The following is a 21,903-nucleotide window of genomic DNA, read 5'->3' as shown; positions in this document are numbered from 1 at the left end:
GATGGGATCTATTAGAAGCTAGTAGGGGTATTTATTTTTATTTTCTCAGAAGTACTGAGTTAGGTAGCAGGATTTATGTGGAGCTAATGTTGTAAACCGTCATTGACCACACACTCCAGCACAGTAGGTGGCAGAATGCAACTTTAACCTTTGCGGACCGCCATTACATCATAGAAGAACAAGAATAATAATCTTTGTTTTAACATTTATTCAGTGCTATACCATGGCGTCGATTGAGGCTTGGTTCATGGACGATTCTGACGAAGATCATAGGATGCCACATAAACTAAACCCAAACGAACCTGTGTCTTTGAAGGAGTTAGAAAATATTGGGGTTTTCTCTTGGAAGGTAACGTTAGTTAGCTAACTAGCGAGCAAGGCGGGATAACAACTTGGTAACTTCAGCTATTAAGAAAAAGTTGTCAACGTTAAGCTGGTTACGTTATCTACTTCGTTAGTTAACGTTAGTGTCATACACGTCTGTGAATGCAATTGTACACATACATGTGATTGGTTAAATTGGATTGCATAACAGTAACGTCGGAGTCGCCAGCCTGGTCTCATAGACGTAACATAGTAAACGTTATTCCGGGACGTTCAAATTAGTATATTTTACGTTTGGTATAGTTACATAAAACAGGTTACTTAGGCCAAAATGAAAGTAAGGTGGATGGGTAGGCTTATAACACGAACATCCAAAGTTTGCGTGTTCGAATCTCATCAACGACAGCCTTAGCGTTTTAGCTCATTTGCAACTACTTAGCATGTAATCTAACCTTAACCATTTAACCTAACTCGTAGCCTAGCTAATGTTAGCCACAAAAAATTGGAATTCATAAAATAAACGTTTTGAATTTCATAACATTGTATGAGACTAGAGACAGACTGGTTGATTCTGTACTGTCCTTGTCTTCCAGTTAGACGCTGATATTTATGAAACGGACCCTGCGCTGGAAAAGATCCGTAAAGACAGAGGCTACTCCTACTCCGACATCATCACTATCGACAAGGACAAACTACCTAACTACGAAGACAAGGTAATACCTGCGTACAGTGACAAGAACACATTTGAGGGTGCTCAGAGTCAGATTACAATTCTTTCACTTGTTATTCTGTATCCCAATATTAGACTTGTTATAATGATACACTTTATAAAAGCACGTTAATAAACGTGTCCTGCCATTTGTCTACTCTTGTCCCAAGCTGAAGCTGTTTTTTGAGGAGCACCTCCACCTGGATGATGAGATCCGCTACATCCTAGATGGCAGGGCCTACTTTGACGTGAGGGACAGAGAGGACCGCTGGATCCGCATCGCCATGACCAAGGGAGACCTAATCACTCTGCCTGCAGGCATCTACCACAGATTCACTCTGACTGAGACCGTATGGCTCTATTTGGCTGTTTACAACACCTACAGTAAAACTGTCCAACATGGAGGGGATTTGATTATCTGGCCCGGGTTGCCCTGGTAGAAGGCGAAAAGCGATTGCATTAGTTTTGGAACCAGGCTTCCTCCCAGGCGTGAGCCAGGTGCCCCGCTCGTGGCTGATGGTTAAGTGACGTAGGTTAAGTACGTGGAGTAATGAGTAGGAATCTGTGTTTTCACATGCAGAAGTGATTGCTTTTGATAAAAATGCTATATCTACCCTCCTAATGAAAACTTGAACCTATATTTGATGGAAAAAAATATGTATGTTTCTGAATGAAGCACCATGCTGCCTTGTTGACAACATGACCGAGCGGTGCAGATTACTGTTCCAATTGTGAAGGGCCCTCGTCCCTCACCGCTTTTGCTTTTTCACGTCACGGGCCACAGACCGGTACTCAGCATAATCGAATCTGCCCAGTGTTCCAAACAGGACATTATTTGTCTTTTTACCTAAACATGCAAACACCATCAGATAGAATTCATAGCAAGCAGTGCAGTGCACTGGAATGACATTCACTCTCATGGGATGGGTGGCTCCCTCACTGCTTTTTCCTGTTGATATCACTGGCCATACAGTGCCTTCAGAAAGCATTCATACCCCCTTGACTTATGTTTTTGTTACTGCTTGAATTCCAAATGGATTAATTCTTTATTTTTTTCACCCATCTACACATAATACCCCATAATGACAAATTGAAAACATGTTTTAAGAAATATTTGCACATTTCTTAAATAAAATACAGAAATATCTTATTTACATAAGTATTCAATAAATGTTAGAATCACCTTTGGCAACAATTACAGCTGTGAGTCTTTATGGGTAAGTCTAAGAGCTTTGCACACCTGGATTGTACAATATTTGTACGTTCTTTAAAAAATTATTCAAGCTCTGCCAAGTTGGTTGTTGATCCTTGCTAGACATCCATTTTCAAGTCTTGCCATAGATTTCCAAGCCTATTTAAGTCAAAACTGTAGCAGGAAAATTCAATGTCATCTTGGTAAGCAACTCCAGTGTTGATTTGGCCTTAGGTTATTGTCCTGCTGAAAGATGAGTTTGTCTCCCGGAAAGCACACCATCCAAAGTATAATAACTTCACCATGCTCAAAGGGATATTTAATGTCTGCTTATTTATTTTTACCCATCTACCAATAGGTGCCCTTTGCGAGGCATTGGAACACCTCCCTGATCTTGTGGTTGAATCTGTTTGTAATTCACTGCTCGACTGAGGGACCTTACAGATAATTGTATGTGTGGGGTACAGAGATGAGGTAGTCATTGAAAAATCATGTTAAACACTATTGCACAGTGAGTCCATGCAACTTCTGACTTATGCACATTTTTACTGCTGAACTTTATTTAGGCTTGCCATAAAAGGGGTTGAATACTTACTCAAGCTTTTTGTTTAAATAACTTGTACATTCTAGAAACAATGGAATTTACATTGTGGGGTATTGCGTGTAGGCCAGTGACAATCTCTGGAAAAAGTTGAGGGGTGTGTATACTTTCTGAAGGCATTGTAGACCGGTGCACCGCGGCTCAGCTTAATCAAACTCCCTCAATGTCTTCCATCGGGTCATGTGGTTAGGATAGGATATGCACGCAGTTGACCTATGAGAATGTCTAGGTCTAGAGCCATACTGCATGTCCAAGTCAAAAGTAAGATTTTTACATTTCAAATAAAATGTTGATTGTTTTTCGTCATGCATTTTACAGAACTACACTCAAGCCATGAGACTGTTCGTGGGGGAGCCTGTATGGAAAGCCTACAATCGTCCAGCAGATGAGTTTGATATTCGCCAGAAGTATGTGAGCGCTCTCCAATGCGCTTAAGACGAGCAACAGGTGGTACTGAATGGATGCAGTGTCCATAGAATTACACAATTTCTATGACCAACCAATCTTCTAGGAACCAATTTAGTGGAGTTGGATAATCAAAGACTCATGACAAAGGCTTTTGTATTATCAGGTATTTAAACCCATGCAGTGCCTATATTGTACGCAATTATACTAATTAACACACCACTTTCTATGATTTTGTCCTTATATTGTATTGCACCACTCAAGGTCGCATTCTATTTTTGTAACACTACATCAGTGAGAATCAAGTCTAGTAAGCTGTTTGTTACCTACAGTGAGCTAAAATGCCAGTAAGCTATCACATTAAATCACTCTTCAATCATTTAGTTGTCTAACTTTTCATTCTTCTAAAGTAATTGATCGTCACAAGTCTGGTCTCAATCAATAACCATTGTAAAAGGTCTACACCAAGTTCAGTTTATTTGGATAAACAAGATTCCTTTTCTCACATCCAGAGCAATACAGTACACTTCAACAAAATCAGGTAAACACCACAGCATGTAAACAAACAGTTATACTTAAGAGATCATTAGGATAATTCAATAACTTTCCATTAATATATTTTCCCTACGAATAATAATATGTACAGTTGAATTATTCCATATCTATTTTACATTTCTTTTGTGGAGAGGGGTGGATCCTGAGCCAAGTCATTCATTGCCCCTCAAATTCAAAAAGTTACAGAATTGTGGTTGATTTTACAGGACAAAATAACATGATTTACTCAGGTCTTAATTACACAGGAATGCAAAATGTCCGCTTTGTCTAAAAACATTGTACTGTATGTATTCACATAGATATCCTATCAGCATTCACTTGTGAGTTACACAATCATTTCCATCACTACTAGTATAATATGGGGAGTGAATTTGCCTGCGCTGTGAGAACAGTTGTGTGTGCCTGCTCTAGAGTTCAGGCAGGGTAATGCCCATGTTGTTTAGTGGAGTGTAATGACACTCAAGCCTAGGCCACACTCCTGATGGGCCCCCTATTCTTGCAAATGTTTTGCTCTAATCTTGTGACCCACAAGGGTCCCATACCTCCCTGGTTCCCGCTACACCAGTTTGAGGCACTGTGTGTTGAAGCTGTCTCCCTCTCGGCAGGCCACTGACTCCAGCAGGGCCTGTTTCTTCTGGGTGGAGCGGGACGACTCCAGCTCGTACATGGTGGTCAGGTTGAAAAGGACGCTCTCGTGGAGGTACAGGGCCGGGTCCTGTTGCACCAGGCCCTCCAGCTGTCTCAGCGACTCCTTCAGACGGCCCAGGTACAACAGGCACACTGCTGCATTGTTATTCGCCTGTAGGGGAGAGGAGAGAGAGGTTATTGGCCTGCAGGGAGAAGAAGAGAGGCCAGAAAGGCCTCAGAAGTGAAGGGAAAGCAGTGGTATTACTCTACTACTGTAGTATCCCTTGATCATGTGTAGTACTTACTATATAATTTTGTAATACTGTATAATACAGTATACTGCACACTATAGTATCCCTCATGTGTAGTACTTACTATAGAATTTTGTAGTATACTGTAGAATACTATACTTCACACTAGTATAGTTTGATAATGTAGTGCTTACTTTAGAATGTTGTAGTATACTGGAGAATTATATACTACATGGTGTAGTGTTTACTATAGCATGTTGTAGTATACTGGAGAATACTATGTAATACTACAGTATTATCTGCAAAAAACACTGTAGTAAATAGATGGGTTAGTTGACAATGTCATGTTACCGATGTACACGCTTCAAAATGGGGCAGAAGTCCGTGAGTAGTTGTGATTCTGGATTGCCAGACAGCTACCAACAATGACAAGAAACTGCCATGTAGGGAATCTTAAGTGACTCGTTTCATCTTGTTCTTGATACCATGTCTTGTTTTGACTGATTTCAAGTCAATGCTAATATGGCAAATTCGCTAGCCAACCAACAACTGTAACAATATATTTGAGCGACAAGTGCTCATTGTGCAAATTTATTTGTTTTCAATAAACATTGGAGATGAAATATAGTTTACATGTTGTCAACAATCTAAGCCAACCCCGTCTGTTTTGGCCCATAGTTGCACACGCATAATTTTTGTTGCTGAACAACCAATCCGTCTATACAACTTTTTTCCCCCTTTTTCCCCCCCGTATGCTCCACCCATTCCCCATATCCCAATTTGTGCCACCGAGGAGTGAGAATCCTAATCCAAGTATAGATCATATCTTGCAGAAGCTCTGAACTATCAGTTCAGACTCGAGTCCTACCTACAGTACCAGTCAAAAGTTTGGACTCCTACTCATTCCAGGGTTTTTCTCTATTTTTACAATTCTCTACATTGTAGAATAATAGTGAAAACAAACTATGTAGTAACCAAAAAAGTGTTAAACAAATCAAAATATTTTGAGATTCTTCAAAGTAGCCACCCTTTGCCTTGATGAAAGCTTTGCATTCTATCAACCAGCTTCACGAGGTAGTCACCTGGAATGCATTTAAATTAAGAGGTGTGCCTTGTTAATTTGTGGAATTTCTTTCCTTAATGCATTTGAGACAATCGGTGGTTGTGTTGTGTCAAGGTAGCGGTGGTATACAGAAGATAGCCCTATTTGGTAAAAGACCAAGTCCATATTATGGCAAGAACAGCTCAAATAAGCAAAAAGAAATTACAATGCATCATTACTTTAAGACATGAAGGTCAGTCGATCTGGAAAATGTCAAGAACTTTTAAAGTTTCAAGTGCAGATGCAGAAACCGGCTCTCATGAGGACCGCCACAGGGAAGGAAGACCCAGAGTTACCTCTGCTGCAGAGGAGAAGTTCATTAGAGTTACCAGCCTCAGAAATTACAGCCCAAATAAATGCTTCAGAGTTCAAGAAAGACCCATCTCAATAATCAACTGTTCAGAGGAGACTGCGTGAATCAGGCCATTATGGTCAAATTGCTGCAAAGAAACCACTACTAAAAGGACACCAATAATAAGAAGAGACTTGCTTGGGCCAAGAAACACAATCGATGGACATTAGACCGGTGGAAATCTGTTCTTTGGTCTTGAGTCCAAATTTTAGATTTTTGGTTCCAACTGCCGTGTCTGCGAGATGCAGAGTAGGTGAACGGATGATCACCGCGTGTGGTTCCCACCGTGAAGCATGGAGGAGGTGGTGTGATGGAGCTTTGCTGGTGACACTGTCAGTGATTTATTTAGAATTCAAGGCACACTTAACCAGCATGGCTACCACAGCCTTCTGCAGCGATATGCCATCCCATCACATTTTTGGTTACTACATGATTCCATATGTGTCATTTCATAATTTTGTCTTCACTATTCTACAATGTAGAAAATAAAGAAAAACACTTGCATGAGTTGTATCCAAACCTTTGACCGGTACTATACATGTTATGCAACATTTGCTCTTAGTATTTGCCCAGTAGGTTTCCTCAAGGAGAAAGCACCCCACTTTTATGTCAAAGATAAAACAAATAGTAAATACTACAGTAAACTTTACTACAGTCATGTACATTAACACTACAATGAATACTAGTGTACTTCTGCAAAAACACTACAGTGAATAAATATAGTAATACTACAGTATTTAGAGCATCGTATACTATAGTATATTTTCATATGGGTATGTCGACAGGGGAGAGAAAGGAGTTTTTTTGCCTGCAGGGAGAGGAAAGAGGGCACTTTTGGCATGTGTGTAAAGAGAGGAGAGGGGACAAAGGCTTGAGGAGAGTGGGGAAATAATTATTATTCATCTACAGAGAAGGAGAGGAGAGAGTAATTTGCCTGAGGAAGAAAGGAGAAGAGCTCTGCACAGAGGAGAGAGGGAAGAAAGGCGTTATTTGTCTAGGGAGAAGATAATGTTGCCTTAGGGGGAGAGAGGGAGGCTGTTTTCTTGCTTGAGGGGAAATATCATGTAGTCGAGGGGTGAGATCTGCCTCAAACTACAGTGCATTTATTTACAGTCTTCTAGTAAAGTAAAACCTCCGATGTATCCTATAAAATGTGTTAAGTCTTAATCACGTATAGTTGTCATAAATTGTTGTAGATTGCGTGATCACCTACCACAGGGTTTTTGGGGTCGATCTTTAGGACCTCTGCGAACGAGGAATGTGCCTCTGAGTAGTTGTTCTGACTGAGGTAGATGAAGGCCCTGAACCACACAACACACACACAGGTCAGCTGGGTTACTACAGAGACCTATCACATTACAATGTCACTTCAGTGATTCTGTGTGAAGATGTGCCAGTCGGCCAACTGACAGGAATTAACAGCTAATGTGAATCAACATAGTGTGAATGGCACCATTTTGTCTCCTAGCAAAGCATCACAAAGTGACCCCTGTGCCTACTCAAACCCTACAACTGTAAGGGAAGTCTGACAGAAGTACAGATAAATGAATCAGGAAATAGTTTCATTTATGACCCACACTGATTCGTACCTGTTCATCAAAACACATGTGTCTGTAGTTCCACTTCCCTTCTCCAGAGAGGCTTTCTCCACATCTAGGAAATACTTCTCGGCTGTTTTAATGTCTCCAATCTGGTCAAAAATAACAATTCAAACCAAAACGCATTATGTTGTGGAAAAACTAGTTGAAATTGAAAGAGAAAAGGTGTGTGTGTGTGTGTGTTCACCTGCAGGAATATGCGTCCTATCCCACTCAGCAGCTGTACTTTCTGCTGAGGCTCGTACTGGATGATGGAGTGATATGTCTCTACAGCCAGAACATAGTCCTAGATAAAGAGAGAGGGAGACAGACGGAGTGAGAATTAATCAAGTGTATTGACCATTAGTAGGGCGAGGTGTCCCTGGTCACACCGTGCCCCAGCCATGTCTGTTCTCTACCACACATCACATCGCTCACATGCTGACTGAACTGCTGAGCATGGCTGCTATGTATCTGGGGATGGGAGAGGGTCAGTGAGTTGGTGCAGTGTGTGTGTTTACATTCATGCTACCACCAGCAGATGGCGCTGTGTCTCTTTCTATGGTCCTATGTACAGAACGACTCCCCACTTTCTCTCTGCCCCTCTATTTCTCCATATCCCACTAACAAAGAATCCAATCAGGGTGATCCTATGGGATATTACTGGGAAGCCTGTGGTCTGCCATCATACATCTACAGACCAACACAAACAACATTTTACACACAACTGTCACTGGGAAAGAACAAGCAACATTGTTAGAAAGCATTCTCTAGTAAAGTATAGAGCCCTCAAACTCAACTCCGAACCTCGATGCCAGTTCCACTGCATTTTTTCATTGTTCCCCTCTAATCAGGGAATGATTTAGACTTGGGACACCAGGTGGGTGCAATTAATTATCAGGTAGAAAGGAAAAGCAGGAGGCTCCGGACCTCGTAGAGTAAGAGTTGAATAACCCTGGCCATTAAACATGATGAATGCCGTCTTCATCGAAGGAACTTGTCAAATGTATTATGGGTGTCAGGTGAACACTGTGTGTTACTCTGCATCTGCCAATTACATTACAACTCCAATCCATGATAGTCAGATCATCCAGAATGGTGGTTCTGTTACAGGATAGCTTTGTGTTTCACCGTTCCCTCATTTGGTCTAGACTCTGAGTGATGATATTGAAGTAGATGTTTTGAACGGGCAGGACAGACAGTGTCTTGGTGCAGGATATGCTCAGGCTAGCGTCCGCCTGTCTGTTCCACTGTCAGCATGGGTCTCTAGACAGGGCTGGACTGAGGGGAAGGCAGAATGAAGAGGACTGAACCAGACAAACGGCATCTCTCCTTATATAATAAAACACACACACCTGACAAGACCTCTCCTAACACATGTACTCACTATGCACCAAAACAATGCTGCTTAAACCCAATAAGCCTTTATTAGCCATTGTGTGTGTGTGTGTACATGTGGCTTGCTAGTTATCCATTCCTCCGCTAGCTTCCTGACAGCCATGGACGGGCATGTGTGTGAATATGTGTCTGGGCAAGTACGTCAATGAATGTGTGTGTTACAGTGGGTGTGTGTGTGCGCATACACCCACAGGGGACTCTGGTAGCTCAGTGCTGCCGTTATAGTCCCTCCCCCACCCCACACGGAACACATACCTTCATCATGAGCAGACAGTTAGCCATGGCGTACATGACCCGACTCAGACGAGACTTCCACAGCTGAAGAGATGCTGCAACAAAGGACACATTGGTTTCATTTCAGACCTGTTGATTTATGTACCTGGGCAATTTTAGCATTGTGGGACCATTCATTGAATCAATATTTCACTGTACAAAAACAGAGTTGAATATAACACACAACAGAAGCATGGGAGAGCAAATTCAGCACCTCCTTCCCTTTCTCTCCCATCTCTCTATCCAACTACCCCCTCCCCTCATCACACTAGTATTCCCATCACCATCGTTTGTCTGAGAAGGAAGGGAAGACGCTGCAACTCCCTCTCCCACACACTCCCTCTTTCTATCCTCAGGCTGATTGTGTAGGCTGTCAGTGGGCTTGTTTGTGCTCATCTGCAGCAGGATGTGTGTGTTCATATGCGTGAATGTGTATGGACTGGATTGTGTGCACAGGCCTATCATTGTGTGTGTGTGTGTAGTGAACCTGTGTGTGTGTGTTCTTGCTGACTGAGGCCATCACTCAGTGGGGGTCTATTGAGATGTGCTAGTCTTTGTTATTGAGTGCGTAGGAAGAGAAGCAGAGAGAGAGACTGACAAAGTAGTGAGGTGCAACTAACCAGATCCCTCTGCATCTGAACAGTACGATGAACCAATTATTGAAAAGTTGGCCATGTCTTATGTATTGATTGCTTTCTCACGACTCAAAACCAACTGTCTCAATGGTCTATGCCCATTTAATAAGTTCCTTTAATATAAAACAAAGGTCTGACAGCAAAATAGTGGCTTCACTGGGAAGAGGATGGCGGAGGTTGAATAACACTGGGTATCGAGTGTGGGTTTACGCCACTCTCTCAGTGTGGGACAGGTGGGGACTAGACACTGTTCTGTACCGCACCTTGTCTGTTCTCCTGGGTGAGGTTGATCATGCTGCCGTCCTCAGCCAAGCCCTGCTCAAGGTTATCCAGGATCTATCAGGAGAGACAGCGTTGTAAACAAGGTAGTCATTATTTTTCAACCCATCACTGACTTTATTGGAAGAAAACAAAAGCGAGGGAGGACACGAGAGAAAGTTGGTGTGTGTGTGAACTCACGGTCTGACAGACGGTCCTCATGCTGTGTAGTCTGTCCAGAGACTCCTGTGGTTTCCCCAGGTACTGAGGCAGCTCTGCATGCAGCACCCGCATCGAGAACGGAACCATTGAGCCTGAAAGAGCGAGAGAGAGAATCTTCACACATATGTCATTCACAAACTCCCACAGATGAAACGTACAGATGGCGTTGAGAAACGTGTGTTGCAAAGCAGGAAGCCTCCTCTCCCTTTATCCAACACTCTCTTCCTCCAGCTCTCTTCCTCTCACCCCTCTCTCCTGAGGAACGAAGGCTCTACCTAGAGGTGAGCAGTGAGACATGTGCCTGAGCTTTGAGCCTTTGATCTCTGGCTCTTTGATAGCTACAGAGGAAGCACCGTCTCGGTCTGTCTGTCGCTGTCTGTGTAGAGATTCTCTGGTAATCAGCAGCACCCATGAAAACACCCACGACTCCTATCTACAGCTTTACAGTGACGTCACAGAGACAACAGCCATGTTCTGGAGTACTAAGGGTCAGGGGTTAAACTCGTTTCACCCTGATGACCTAAAGAAACATCGGACTTGTCGGCTTCGGGTAGAAAGAGTGAACTAAATGAAAGTACATCCCATCGTTTAGTGAAACTATGACTTGTTGCAGATAGAAAATAAAACTATTCAAGTTGCCTTTAAAAAAAACATTAAACTTTTTCCTCTCACTTTGTAAACAAATGAATAACCGACTCTGTTTTTTTAAACAGTATATCCTGATGGTTGTTTGAGAGGATATGCTTGGCGCTCACTAATGTTCCTTCTAAGAGTTAGATCATGGATAATAGATATTGGATGGGGGCAGCAGACCTTCAGATGTCAATCTTTGATGCCAGGCAGGAAACTGTTGCCAGTATCTGTAGCCACCTAGGGCAGCACAAAGCATTTAATATTGAGGAATGGAAATTCAATCTGCTCTCCCCTTGGACTGCTGTGTGGTGTCGCTTCAAGCGTTCACCTCGGTTCTCTCGCTGTCTGTGTGTCCGCGGCCATGACTCTACAGCGATTGCCTCTACTATAGTAAACCCTAGGGCTGTAGAGACTAAAGCAATGGCACTACATCAGAGAGCTGCTCATGCAGAGTTAAAAGGGAAAAACAACAGTGGCACTGAAATAAAGTGTTGTCTTTGGTTGTTAGCAGGGCTGGGGATTTCTATGGTTTGATCAGGGGGGTGTCAGAGCGTTTGGTTAGTATTTTAAGTATAGATGGTGTGTACCTCTCCTCCCAGGGTATACGGTAGGATAGTATTCATAGTAGAGGTCAGGTTGGTCCAGGTTTCCAAACGGCTCCAGTTCCATCTCAGCGTTCTGGAACAGGCTCAGCTTGGTGAGCAGGGCCAGGCGAACAAACCACAGCTGCAACAACACACACTCTTGTCATCCTAGTCTGTCCCTCCTACCCTCTCTGTGAGTGTGTGTGTGTCACCCCACTCTTGTCATCCAGTCTGTCCCCCCACCCTCTGTGAGTGTGTGTGTGTCAGCCCATCTTGTCATTCTAGCCTGTCCCCCCACCCTCTCTGTGATGTGTGTGTGTCAAGCCACCGTTTGTCATCCTAGCTGTCCCCCCCACCCTCGTCTGGTGAGTGTGGTGTCAGCCCACTCTTGTCATCCTGAGTCTAATTCATGCAGGCAGCTCCTGGCTTTAACCCCCATCCTCTCCTCTACCACACACACACACACACGCATGTTAGTCTTACCTCTATTCCCCAGACACACTGTACCGACACTTAGCTACATACATGATCAGATACATGATCAGATACGAGACTTACACACATAAACCACTCTCACACATACAGGCATGTGCACCAGTATTGCACTTGTATTGCCAAAGACAAACAGAAACATTTACAGACAGACACACAGGTACCTGTAGTGAGTCAGTGTTGTGGCTGGAGGGCTGGCCAGCCTTACCGTAGCCCTGACCATGAGCTGTCAGCAGTCTGCCTGTCAGGTCCACCGCAGCACGCCAGTTCTTCGTGCTCTACAGGGACAGAGGAGCCGTTACAACAAAACCAACAGACAAGGTGAGAGGACAGGCGCGCACACACACACACACACACACAGGACACGGTGACCGCTAAAATTAACCAACCAGAGATGCCAACCATAGCATTGTCAAGTGAGTTTATGACTGGTGGTATTAGTGGTAAGGAGCCAGGGCAGCCAAAGACAGGGGACGGAGGGGCATAAGAGGGTGTGTGGAGTCGAGCCTCCCAATCAGTAAGGATGACAAGGTCAGCCCAGAGATTGGGTTTTCACTGCACGGCCATTCATCACAGCCAGCCAGCTAATTAGGCAGCAGAGGATTACACATTAAACAGAAGGGGGGGAGGGTGAAAGGAGAATAGAAGAACAGAGAGAGGAGAGGAATGCAAGCTAGATCTGTTGAGTGAATAGAGGAGGGAGAGCCCAGTCACAACAGACAGCTTTCTTCCTATACTGGAGCACAGGTGGGGTTCCATCATGGGAGATTTCACTGGGTTGTCATTAGTTAAACACAGCCACAAAGTCATAATTATGGCTAAACKCCACCCATTTCTACAATTTCTCTACTTAAAATTGTATTTTAAACCTAACCTTAGCAACACTGAAACTTATGTCTACATTTTTGTAGCCAATTTTGACTTTGTGGCTGTGTTAATTAGTGATGACAATTTCACTGGGACAATGAAAMACATCCTTTCTCCCCCCTCTCACTCTTCCACACACACACACACACTCCCTCTCCCCCATGCCAGTGTCCCTGGTGCCTCTAAATCTTCATTAGGGGGTGAAATGAAGCTGAAAACGAGAGACATGGAGATGGCCAAAAGCAGCTGCAGCCACTGAGACAGAACCCACGGCAGTCCCCAGGGAGTTTGGGGAAAGTTACCTGAGTTTTACAACCCTTTATTCTGTACCGCATGCCCTCGCAGACCTATACTGGACACGCATGCCCTCGCACGACCCTATCTGGCACGCATGCCTCGCACGACCCTATACTGGCACGCATGCCCTCGCACGACCCTATACTGGACACGCATCCCCTCGCACGACCTATACTGGACACGCATGCACGACCAAGTCACAAGTAGGCTTGAAAAAGAGCGCCACCTGTTGGGTCGGTGGGTGGTCTCCAAAAGGGGTGCCGGTTTAGTATAGTCACAACTTTTCCATAGTCCCAGTAAGAGACTGATAATGACCAGCAGAATACAGGGATCGCCTGCAATTCACACGTTATTTCACACCCAATACAGGCACACACACAACTTCACAGAGGGAACTGTTGGTGATGCAACTGGAAAGCTCCAGAAGTGCTAACAGAGGAGCCTGTAAACAATGGGGTCCCATTCCCCACCTCTGTTCCCTGCACGTGGGGTAGGCAGAGTTGAGGGCAGGTAGGTACTTGTTTCACGTATTAGATGGCTTTGAGTTAATGTTCAGGAGAGGGACAGTAAGGGTTTTCAACAAGGGGTCGTTCCATCTCAAAAAGCACAAGAAAGAGGATCGACACCCACCATCTAGATTGTTCCTAAATGTATTCTGTTAGAAACAAAATATTAGCATTCCTACAACTGATACTCGTTGTTGGGGTGGGGGGTGGGTTTGGTGTGGGATCTATGGGTGGCTTTTTACAATCTCATTGTTAGAACAAAAAGTTAGGTCCAAATCACATGTGAGGTACTATATTCATTGGATATTATATGAATCCTACACATTAAAATGGCTAATTTGGGTGCAATCAATTAGCTTAACTTCTAATGATKAAAATCAAATTATTTCCCKKKAAAAATAATGTTGCAGGAATGCTAATCTTCTGTTTCTAACGACAGAAATGATTTCAGAGCAATCTGAGATGGTGGGTGTCATGGCTTGCTGAAATGACATGGAATGACCAACCAAGACCGATGTTAGTTAGTGCCATCCCACACCCATGCATACCCAAACACCCAACAGCATCAATAATCCCAGGTGTGAGAAAAGTCTATTAGAAGAGGTGAGAGAGAGAACAGTAGATGGATATGGCATGACTAATACGCTGAACAAAAATATAAAWATGCAACATGCAACAATTTCAAAGATTTTTACTGAGTTACAGTTCATAGAAGGAAARCAGTTCATTGAAATAAATGCATTAGGCTCTAATCTATGGATTTCACATGACTGGGAATGCAGATATGCTCYCTAACAGGGATGTAAACAAATTTGACCCCAAAAAATGTTTTTGTGTATATGGAACATTTCTGGGATCTTTTATTTCAGCCCATGACACATGGGACCAACACTTTACATAATGTGTTAATATATTTTTTCAGTATAATTTACCTCCGCTCATATTACTCTGCAATAAGAGCCAATCGGATCCTCCTAAATCAAATGAGGATGCATTAAGACAGAGAAGTTGCTGATTATATTGAGTGATATTTAATGAGGAAATGCGGATGAACACAAAATGTGTACTGAGCAGGGCCACAGTGCAGGCCTAAATTAAAACTCCTGTCTCACACTGGGGAAGGAAGTGAATTAGCCACAGTTTGCATGCATAGTGTTCGCGCACAGCCACCGGGGAGGCAGGGGTATGAGCTTCCTTTCAGCTCATCCTTTTTATTCACCTGATTTAAAAAAAATAAAATAGAAAAAGTTCAACAGAAGCCCTTGTGAGTACTACAGACGTGTGGCGTGCACTCACYCATGCACACAGCTGGGGGAGAGAGAACCAAGAGGATTACAAGCCAGCTAGTYTCTGCTTGACTAGCCACAGTTCTGACGGGGCAACAGCGAGAGACTCCAGAGCCAGTAAAACCAACCAGGCCTTGGGCCCKCGCCAGGGAGCTCCATCCCCACCCCATAGGAGAAGAACAGAGAGACTTCACTACAGCCTACTACTTCAATAGAATACCACTGGATTCCCTACTCATAGAAAACACACACAAACAAACACGAGGCTGTGTTTGCTATTAGCAGCGTCATGGGTTTAAAAGGGGTGAGGATTCTTAAATTGTGTTGAAGATCACAAGTTTTAGAGATTTTCCTTTGGTGAAGTAAAAACTCCCTGAAGCGAAGCTCACTGCACACCCACTGCCAGGGTTCTCGTGAGACGCCAGCCTCCAGCCAAACACAGTAGAAAGGCTACTCGCCCTGTTCTGCCTAACAAACTAAGCTCCTGTGCCACTTCAATTTAGCCCCAGCATTTTGAATGAATACAGAGGGGAGAGACAAAAGAAAGGTAGTATGCAAAACACACTAGCATCTCTAAGGCCTTGGTAGTGGCTAACTTGTCTTTGATGGTTTGGTGAAGGGCTGTCGGCCTTGTATCAGTGGCCCTGAGTGCCAGTCCAGGGCTTTGCCTCCAGGCCAAGAGGATGGACTGACTGGCTGACTGTTCTAAAGACCACAGTCGTTTCRTTTTGAAGGGATCCAGACATCTATAGCCCTGGGACAATGGTATAGATCACATGACTGATATGAAGGAATTGTGAAGTAACTAGCTTAGTAGGGATTGCATAGCAACTCTGTATAACCCTGTAATGGCTGTCTCTGGGAGAGTTCTGAACAGCGTTCCTTTGGGTGACCGTGTTTGATGACGTTGTCCACAGACGGATTTAGAGGCCTCCTTCTCCCTTTACAAAACTCAGTACCTAGCTGTAGCTACATTGCCACGCTCTGTGCTTATGCCCAGGACCAGCGCTGAAGAGCACTGACTGCTATAGCATAGGACAAACAGCTGACACAGCTAGTCCAGGTCTCAATGTTGTAATGGGTTGAGGTAATGACAACTCTGCTGCACAACCTCCAGGTAGCTACTGTATAATGCAGGTCATTGTGGTTACAGAGGGGAGGGAGCYTCAAGGCCAAGGCTGACCCAGCCAAGGTGGGAGGAAGGTGGGGATGATGCTAATCATACCTCCCCCGGCCCCCTTCCTCCACTGGACATATGGCCCCGGCACAGACGGGCCTGGCCCCAGGCCCAGACACCAGCACACTAGGGAGAGAGGGAGGTCATCAGCCCCAGAGGAAGAGAGGGATGGAGAGAAGGAAGGAGAGAGGTGGTTAATCAGAGTGACAGATTAACCAGCCCAGGGCCCTGCTGAGAGAGCGGGGATGCTGACCAGCCACAGGGAGAGAGAGGAGACAGGTCACCGGAGGGAGAGAGATGAGAGAAATATAAGCCCTAGGCCAATATCACTATGGGGAGAGAGAGGGGGGGGGGGGAACAGGTCACCAGAGGGAGGGAAGGAGAGAGGCCATGGGTAATGCTGAGCAAGAGGCGGCATTGGCCAGCTGACATTGGCCACAAGAGACAAGAGACGGGTCACAACACAAGCCTCAGAGGAAATGAGGAAGGGATGAGAGGGAGGGAAGAGAGAGAGAGAGAGAGAGAGAAAAATAAAGTCCCTGAGCCCTGCTGAGCAAGAGGGGAAATGCTGACGGGCCGACTCAGGGGAGAGGACAGACGGGTCACTAGCTCTCAAAGGAAGGGTAGAGAGAGGGATGGGAGGGAGAGAGAGACATCCTGAGGGATAGAGGACAGTTAACCAAGCAGTGAGAAAGAGGATCTGGCTCTCCCTCTACAACACCAACATTCTACTGGGTTTGGGTCAGTTCTATTTCAAGTCAAAAAGTGTGGAGCTATGATATTTGGACTCAGTTACTGTATGTTCAGGTGGTGTTAATAATATTATTATCTGAGCTCGCCTATGAATAATGTTCTCTCAGTGGTGTATATCACCACTGTCTGTTTGTATCAGTGGGGGATGGGGAGAGAGAGAGAGAGAACGCAGCATCTGTTCTCAAAGCCTCGCTCTTCTCCACAGAGGCTGTTTCCTCCTTTTTATCCCTCGCTTCCCCTCCCCTCATCTCTCTTCTTTCCCAGCCTAATAGCTCTCTTCCCATCTCTTCTCTCTCGTCCTTCCTCTCCCTCTCCTCTGTTCTTCCCTTCCATAATCTCTGTGCTCCTCCCTCCATCTGTGATAGCCAGCGTTTGTGTGTTCTCTCAGAGGGAGTGTGGTGGCAGTGGGTGCAGTCGTACTCTGGCACTGCAGCATGAGTCACTGCCAGCTCCCAGCAGCCCCCAGAATCAGGAGGGAGTACACACACACACACACTGACAAAAGACACACACATGCCAGAGGGAAGACTCACACACATCTCTATACAGCCATAGGGCACATCTAATTAGTCACTACAATCCCAAGGTAAACATAGCTCTGTGTGAGCGAGCGAGCGCGCGCACTCACACACACACACACACACACACACACACCAGGGTTTCTAATAGCCAATAAATAGAATTGGTGCAGGCCAATTGTCTGGGAGAAGAAAAAAAAAATCCCATTACAAGATGCTTTTTAGCCTATTCATTGATGGAAATACCAGTCGACGTAAATACATTTGACCGGTCATGCTTGTCGTCTATAGATTCATTGCATAATTTTGTGGAATTACATTGGTGAGTGTGTATTTTTGTTCGCTGTTATGATTCTTATTTATCACACGTTCAGAGCATATAGATACAGAGCGGGAAATCTGTCAGACAGCACAAGAGCTGCTGCTGAAGCTCCTGTTGCTGCTGGAGTGAACATGTGCTTTTAAGCCAAATCATTGCACAATTCTAAATGCAATTGCGTGTTAAAAACTGTTTTGATGGCCACGATTAAAAAGAGCTATTTTTATTTCTCAACTGGAATTTGAAGCACACTTCCCATTCAAGTGCATAGGCAACGGTAGGCACGCTAGTTATTGCATCTTTAGATCTCCAATTGTTCAACATTTCTAACGGATATTCTCATCTGTCATTTTTCCGCTTATTGCATTATGGAACGGGTATTTGTGTGTAGCCTACTGCCGTGTGCACATCGCTGCGCTTATAATGTGAAGAAATAATATTTGATCAACATTTTAAGGTAAACATTCTGATCTGTTGCATTTATGTACTGGTCGTATGAATTTGTGCTCTATCGTCCTGCAACTGTAGCAGAGTCGGTTTGGAGTAGTCTATTTCTTTCCTCGCACGGAACGACAAACTGACCAATAGAATAGGTCAACTTTTCTACTATGGGGGATGGTAAATTAACATAGGTTAGTGATTTTGCTGTTCATTACTCATCCTGTTGGCTGAGGAAAAGGAAATGTGGACAGTTATTCTACCATCTTCAAAGTGAACATGGGAATTCAGTAAATTATGTTAAGAGGGATTACCATAATCTATAAATGAGTCTTTCTATAAACAAATGGGGCCAATGCGTGACATTGGGATAAACATTTCAAAATGGTTTCAAACAAAAATAAAGATTTTCACGCAGCTCCGAATGTGTGAAAGTGTATATATGAAAATTGGCCCATAACAACATAGCCCTCGGACCATATATCCTTTATTAAGCAGGGCTCATAGACAAATTCAAGGACTTTTTCAAGCACTTAATTGTTATTTTCAAGGATCTCAATGTTATACAATTGTAAAATATGTATATAATTATACATATAGGGCATAATATAGAACCCTTCCCTCCCAAAAAACATGCAAAAGTAGGCCATTAACACACACCATGCCAACATACACCAAGTGAATGGAGAAACAGACCACCCAACTGTCTCAAATTCGGTGCAATCAATCACAACTATTGATCAGTGTCAGGTTGATAGGCTGGGCCGGGTAGAGCTGTGAGGGCCACAGTGGAGGAGCAAAACCCATTGACATTTCAACAGACCTGCCTCACTCACAATATCTCTGTGTGTGTGTGTGTATTCCTGGTGGACCGCAGCCCAGTGCCAGGTGTGCGTGTGAGCAGAAGGCTTTGAAATATGCAAACAGCTCCCATGCATTAGACATCAGCACAGCAGGAGAGAGAACTCAAAGCCTGGAGGATCTCGAGATCTCTCTCTCGAGATCTCTCTCTCTCTCTCTCTCTCTCTGTGCATACGCTTTAAATACCAAGTGCAGGTCAGGGGCATTTGTTAAGACGGGGGGAGGGGAGGAAAGAGGAGAATGGGGTCATGGAGGAGGAGAGGTCACTATGCAGACTAATTTACATGCTTTATGGAGGGATAGGGGAGACAGGTGAACCAGAGAAATTGTAGGCAATTTTTTTAACAACAACCATTCAATGAGGGAGGTGAGGCATACTCTAGGTAGTCATCATAGAATGTCACAAGCGTATCTGCTACATGCAAACAGCAATTTACGCGGTCTTCACTCACTGAATAAGTGGAAGTGCAAGCGTTTTCTGTGCATCCTAGTTCTTTCAAATGGAGGGGAATGCAAAGGCGAATTATTATAATTTTTTWAAAGTATGGGTAAACCAAGCTGCCATGAAAGTCGTTTCCAACAAGGCTGTTACATATAGATGTATAAAATACCTGTTCACACAAACACATTAACATGCACGCACAGTGACTCACAATGAGTTGTTTGAGGCCCAGGAAGGACTGTTCTACAGAGTTGGCTGTAAGGACCTGTCTCTTCATAGCTGCCTGCTCCCCCATTAAACGCACCATCAGGTCCTTCACAGCATCACCCTGAAACACACACACATAACTGGTCAGTGGTCACAATCAGTTAGGGCCAGGAGAAAATGACTAGATATCAACATGTATGGAACCCCAGCTCTATGGGCAAATGGCAAGCTAACCCACTTGCAGGTTGTCAAACTTGAGTCCGGGCATGGCCAGTCTCTCCCTCTCCACAAACACCTGGCTGTACTGCTGCGTTGCCATGGAGATCAGCACCTTCCTGGTCTCCTCAGAAGGCAGCCAGGCATCGTACCTCTTATCAGCCTCACTCATGTTCAGTGCCGTGGCAAACGGGTCATCTCCCCCCGAGAACACCGCCTGCAGCTGGGTGAAGGGCTGAGGAGGGGCTGTGGCCGYGGCTGGCTCTACTGGAGCCTGTTGAAGAGGCCTGGGGGTGGCTTCAGTCTGGGTAGGCCCAATGAAGGAGCTAGGGGTGGGGATGCCGGACTCCGTAAGCCCAGAGGTGGACAGAGAGGACCCAGAGGAAGCAGAGAGCTGGCGTTCGGGTGGGGCGGCTGACTTTGGGGACTCTGCGTTGGGGTTGCTGATAGAGATGAAGGAGGAGGTAGTGAAGGAGTCAAAGAAGTCAGTAGCTGGGTTGACATGGCCACTGTCAGAGAAGAACTTGCTGAGGCTGGGGCTGGGCTGGCAGACCAGGGGAGCCAGTTGACTGGGGGTAATCTCTGTGCTCCCCCCGGTGCCACTACTGAAGCTGGGAGATTTAATGAGGGTAGGCTGGAAGCCATCCGGCACCAGGGCCTGGGCTTTTGGCTGGCTGCCCTGGCTGAAGATGGTGCACACAGGGATGGATTCATCCTTGGATGTGGTCTCTTTGCTGCTGGCTTCCAGGGCTGCTGCCTCAGGCTTGGGGCTGCCTGAGCTGGGGGTGCTGTCCTCTGGGGTTACAGCAGAGACAGAGACAGTGATAACGTCCTGGTCAACAGTGGTTAGCTTCTGTTTCACATTCTCCAATGGTTCCTCAGGACTAGAGGCTACTGGACTTGTCTGCATCATCACAGCCTCTATCTTGATCTCAGTAGTGTCTTGTCCAATCAGATCATCCACTTTCTCCCCCACCTCCTCCTTCTCTTCCTCCACTAAGGTTTCTTTAACCACTGCTGCTGCTGGCTCCTCCTCCCTCTCCTCAAACTGCTCCAGCAGGTTGTCCATGGGAACCACGTCGTCCTCCTCACTGTTGTTGGGGGAGTCAGAGATCATGACACTCTCCATCATCTGGTCATTGAGCTTGTCCATCAGGCTCTCTGAGGGCGTGCTGTGGCTGTCCTCCTCGGGAGTGATGAAGGACTCGCCCCCCAGGTCGATGCTCTCCTCCTGGAAATGGACATCAGAGGAGGGAAGGAGGGATGGCTCTGGAGAGATAGGGGCTTCACTCAGGCTGGGTTTAACCTCCACTGTCCCTTGGATGTCAAGGGTGACTGGCCTCTGGGCAGGAGTCTCGTTGTTGTCCATGATTCTTTGCCCTGYGGAATAGCATAGCACGGGGAAATAAAGTAGATCCACAGAAAAAATAACATGGATTTGTAAGTATGTGCGTTAAAGTATAGGTAATGCATTTGGTATTTCTTATACTGGGCTATAGTAGAAGGTTGTTGCGTGATGACGATAGGCTAACTGCTTGGCTAGCTAGCCAGCTATTTAAATAGCTGGTTACGCTAAGTTAATAACAGTGCTTTAAATGGCGAAACGGGACATTATTTAGTTTCATAAAATTATTAACACCAAACACTTGTTTACAGAAATCACATGTAGCGATGCATCAGAATCTCCTGTCAAGCTGTAAACGAATAAATGTTAACAAAAAAGGGAGCTTTACATTACCTTTGCTTAAGAACGATGACAGTTACGGCAATAGTGCGCATGCGTTTGTTTTCCAGGAAGMGAAATGTACGGTGTCCTAGAGGGTTGC

The 21,903-nt window shown here is 44.8% G+C and overlaps 2 protein-coding genes across 2 annotated transcripts; one reads left to right on the top strand and one right to left on the bottom strand.

Moving 5' to 3' along the window:
• On the top strand, positions 1-3,610 carry adi1 (acireductone dioxygenase 1). Its single transcript, XM_023986379.2, has 4 exons — positions 1-349; positions 918-1,037; positions 1,204-1,383; positions 3,145-3,610. The coding sequence occupies exons 1-4, from the start codon at positions 224-226 to the stop codon at positions 3,259-3,261; spliced, it is 543 nt and encodes a 180-aa protein (XP_023842147.1). The 5' UTR covers positions 1-223; the 3' UTR covers positions 3,262-3,610.
• A 197-nt stretch (positions 3,611-3,807) lies between these two features.
• On the bottom strand, positions 3,808-21,897 carry LOC111963139 (trafficking protein particle complex subunit 12). Its single transcript, XM_023986377.2, has 12 exons — positions 21,816-21,897; positions 20,100-21,457; positions 19,866-19,982; positions 12,355-12,468; positions 11,702-11,840; positions 10,461-10,573; positions 10,265-10,337; positions 9,349-9,422; positions 7,904-8,002; positions 7,708-7,808; positions 7,332-7,419; positions 3,808-4,585 (listed from the first exon to the last, which is right to left on the bottom strand). The coding sequence occupies exons 2-12, from the start codon at positions 21,444-21,446 to the stop codon at positions 4,343-4,345; spliced, it is 2,508 nt and encodes an 835-aa protein (XP_023842145.1). The 5' UTR covers positions 21,447-21,457; positions 21,816-21,897; the 3' UTR covers positions 3,808-4,342.
• Between the last annotated feature and the right edge of the window lie 6 nt (positions 21,898-21,903).

The sequence above is a fragment of the Salvelinus sp. IW2-2015 genome, linkage group LG4q.2, assembly GCF_002910315.2.
Source record: "Salvelinus sp. IW2-2015 linkage group LG4q.2, ASM291031v2, whole genome shotgun sequence".
Lineage (NCBI taxonomy): Eukaryota > Metazoa > Chordata > Actinopteri > Salmoniformes > Salmonidae > Salvelinus > Salvelinus sp. IW2-2015.
Note: the sequence above shows the minus strand (reverse complement) of the source record. Positions and strands in the feature narration are given on the sequence as shown.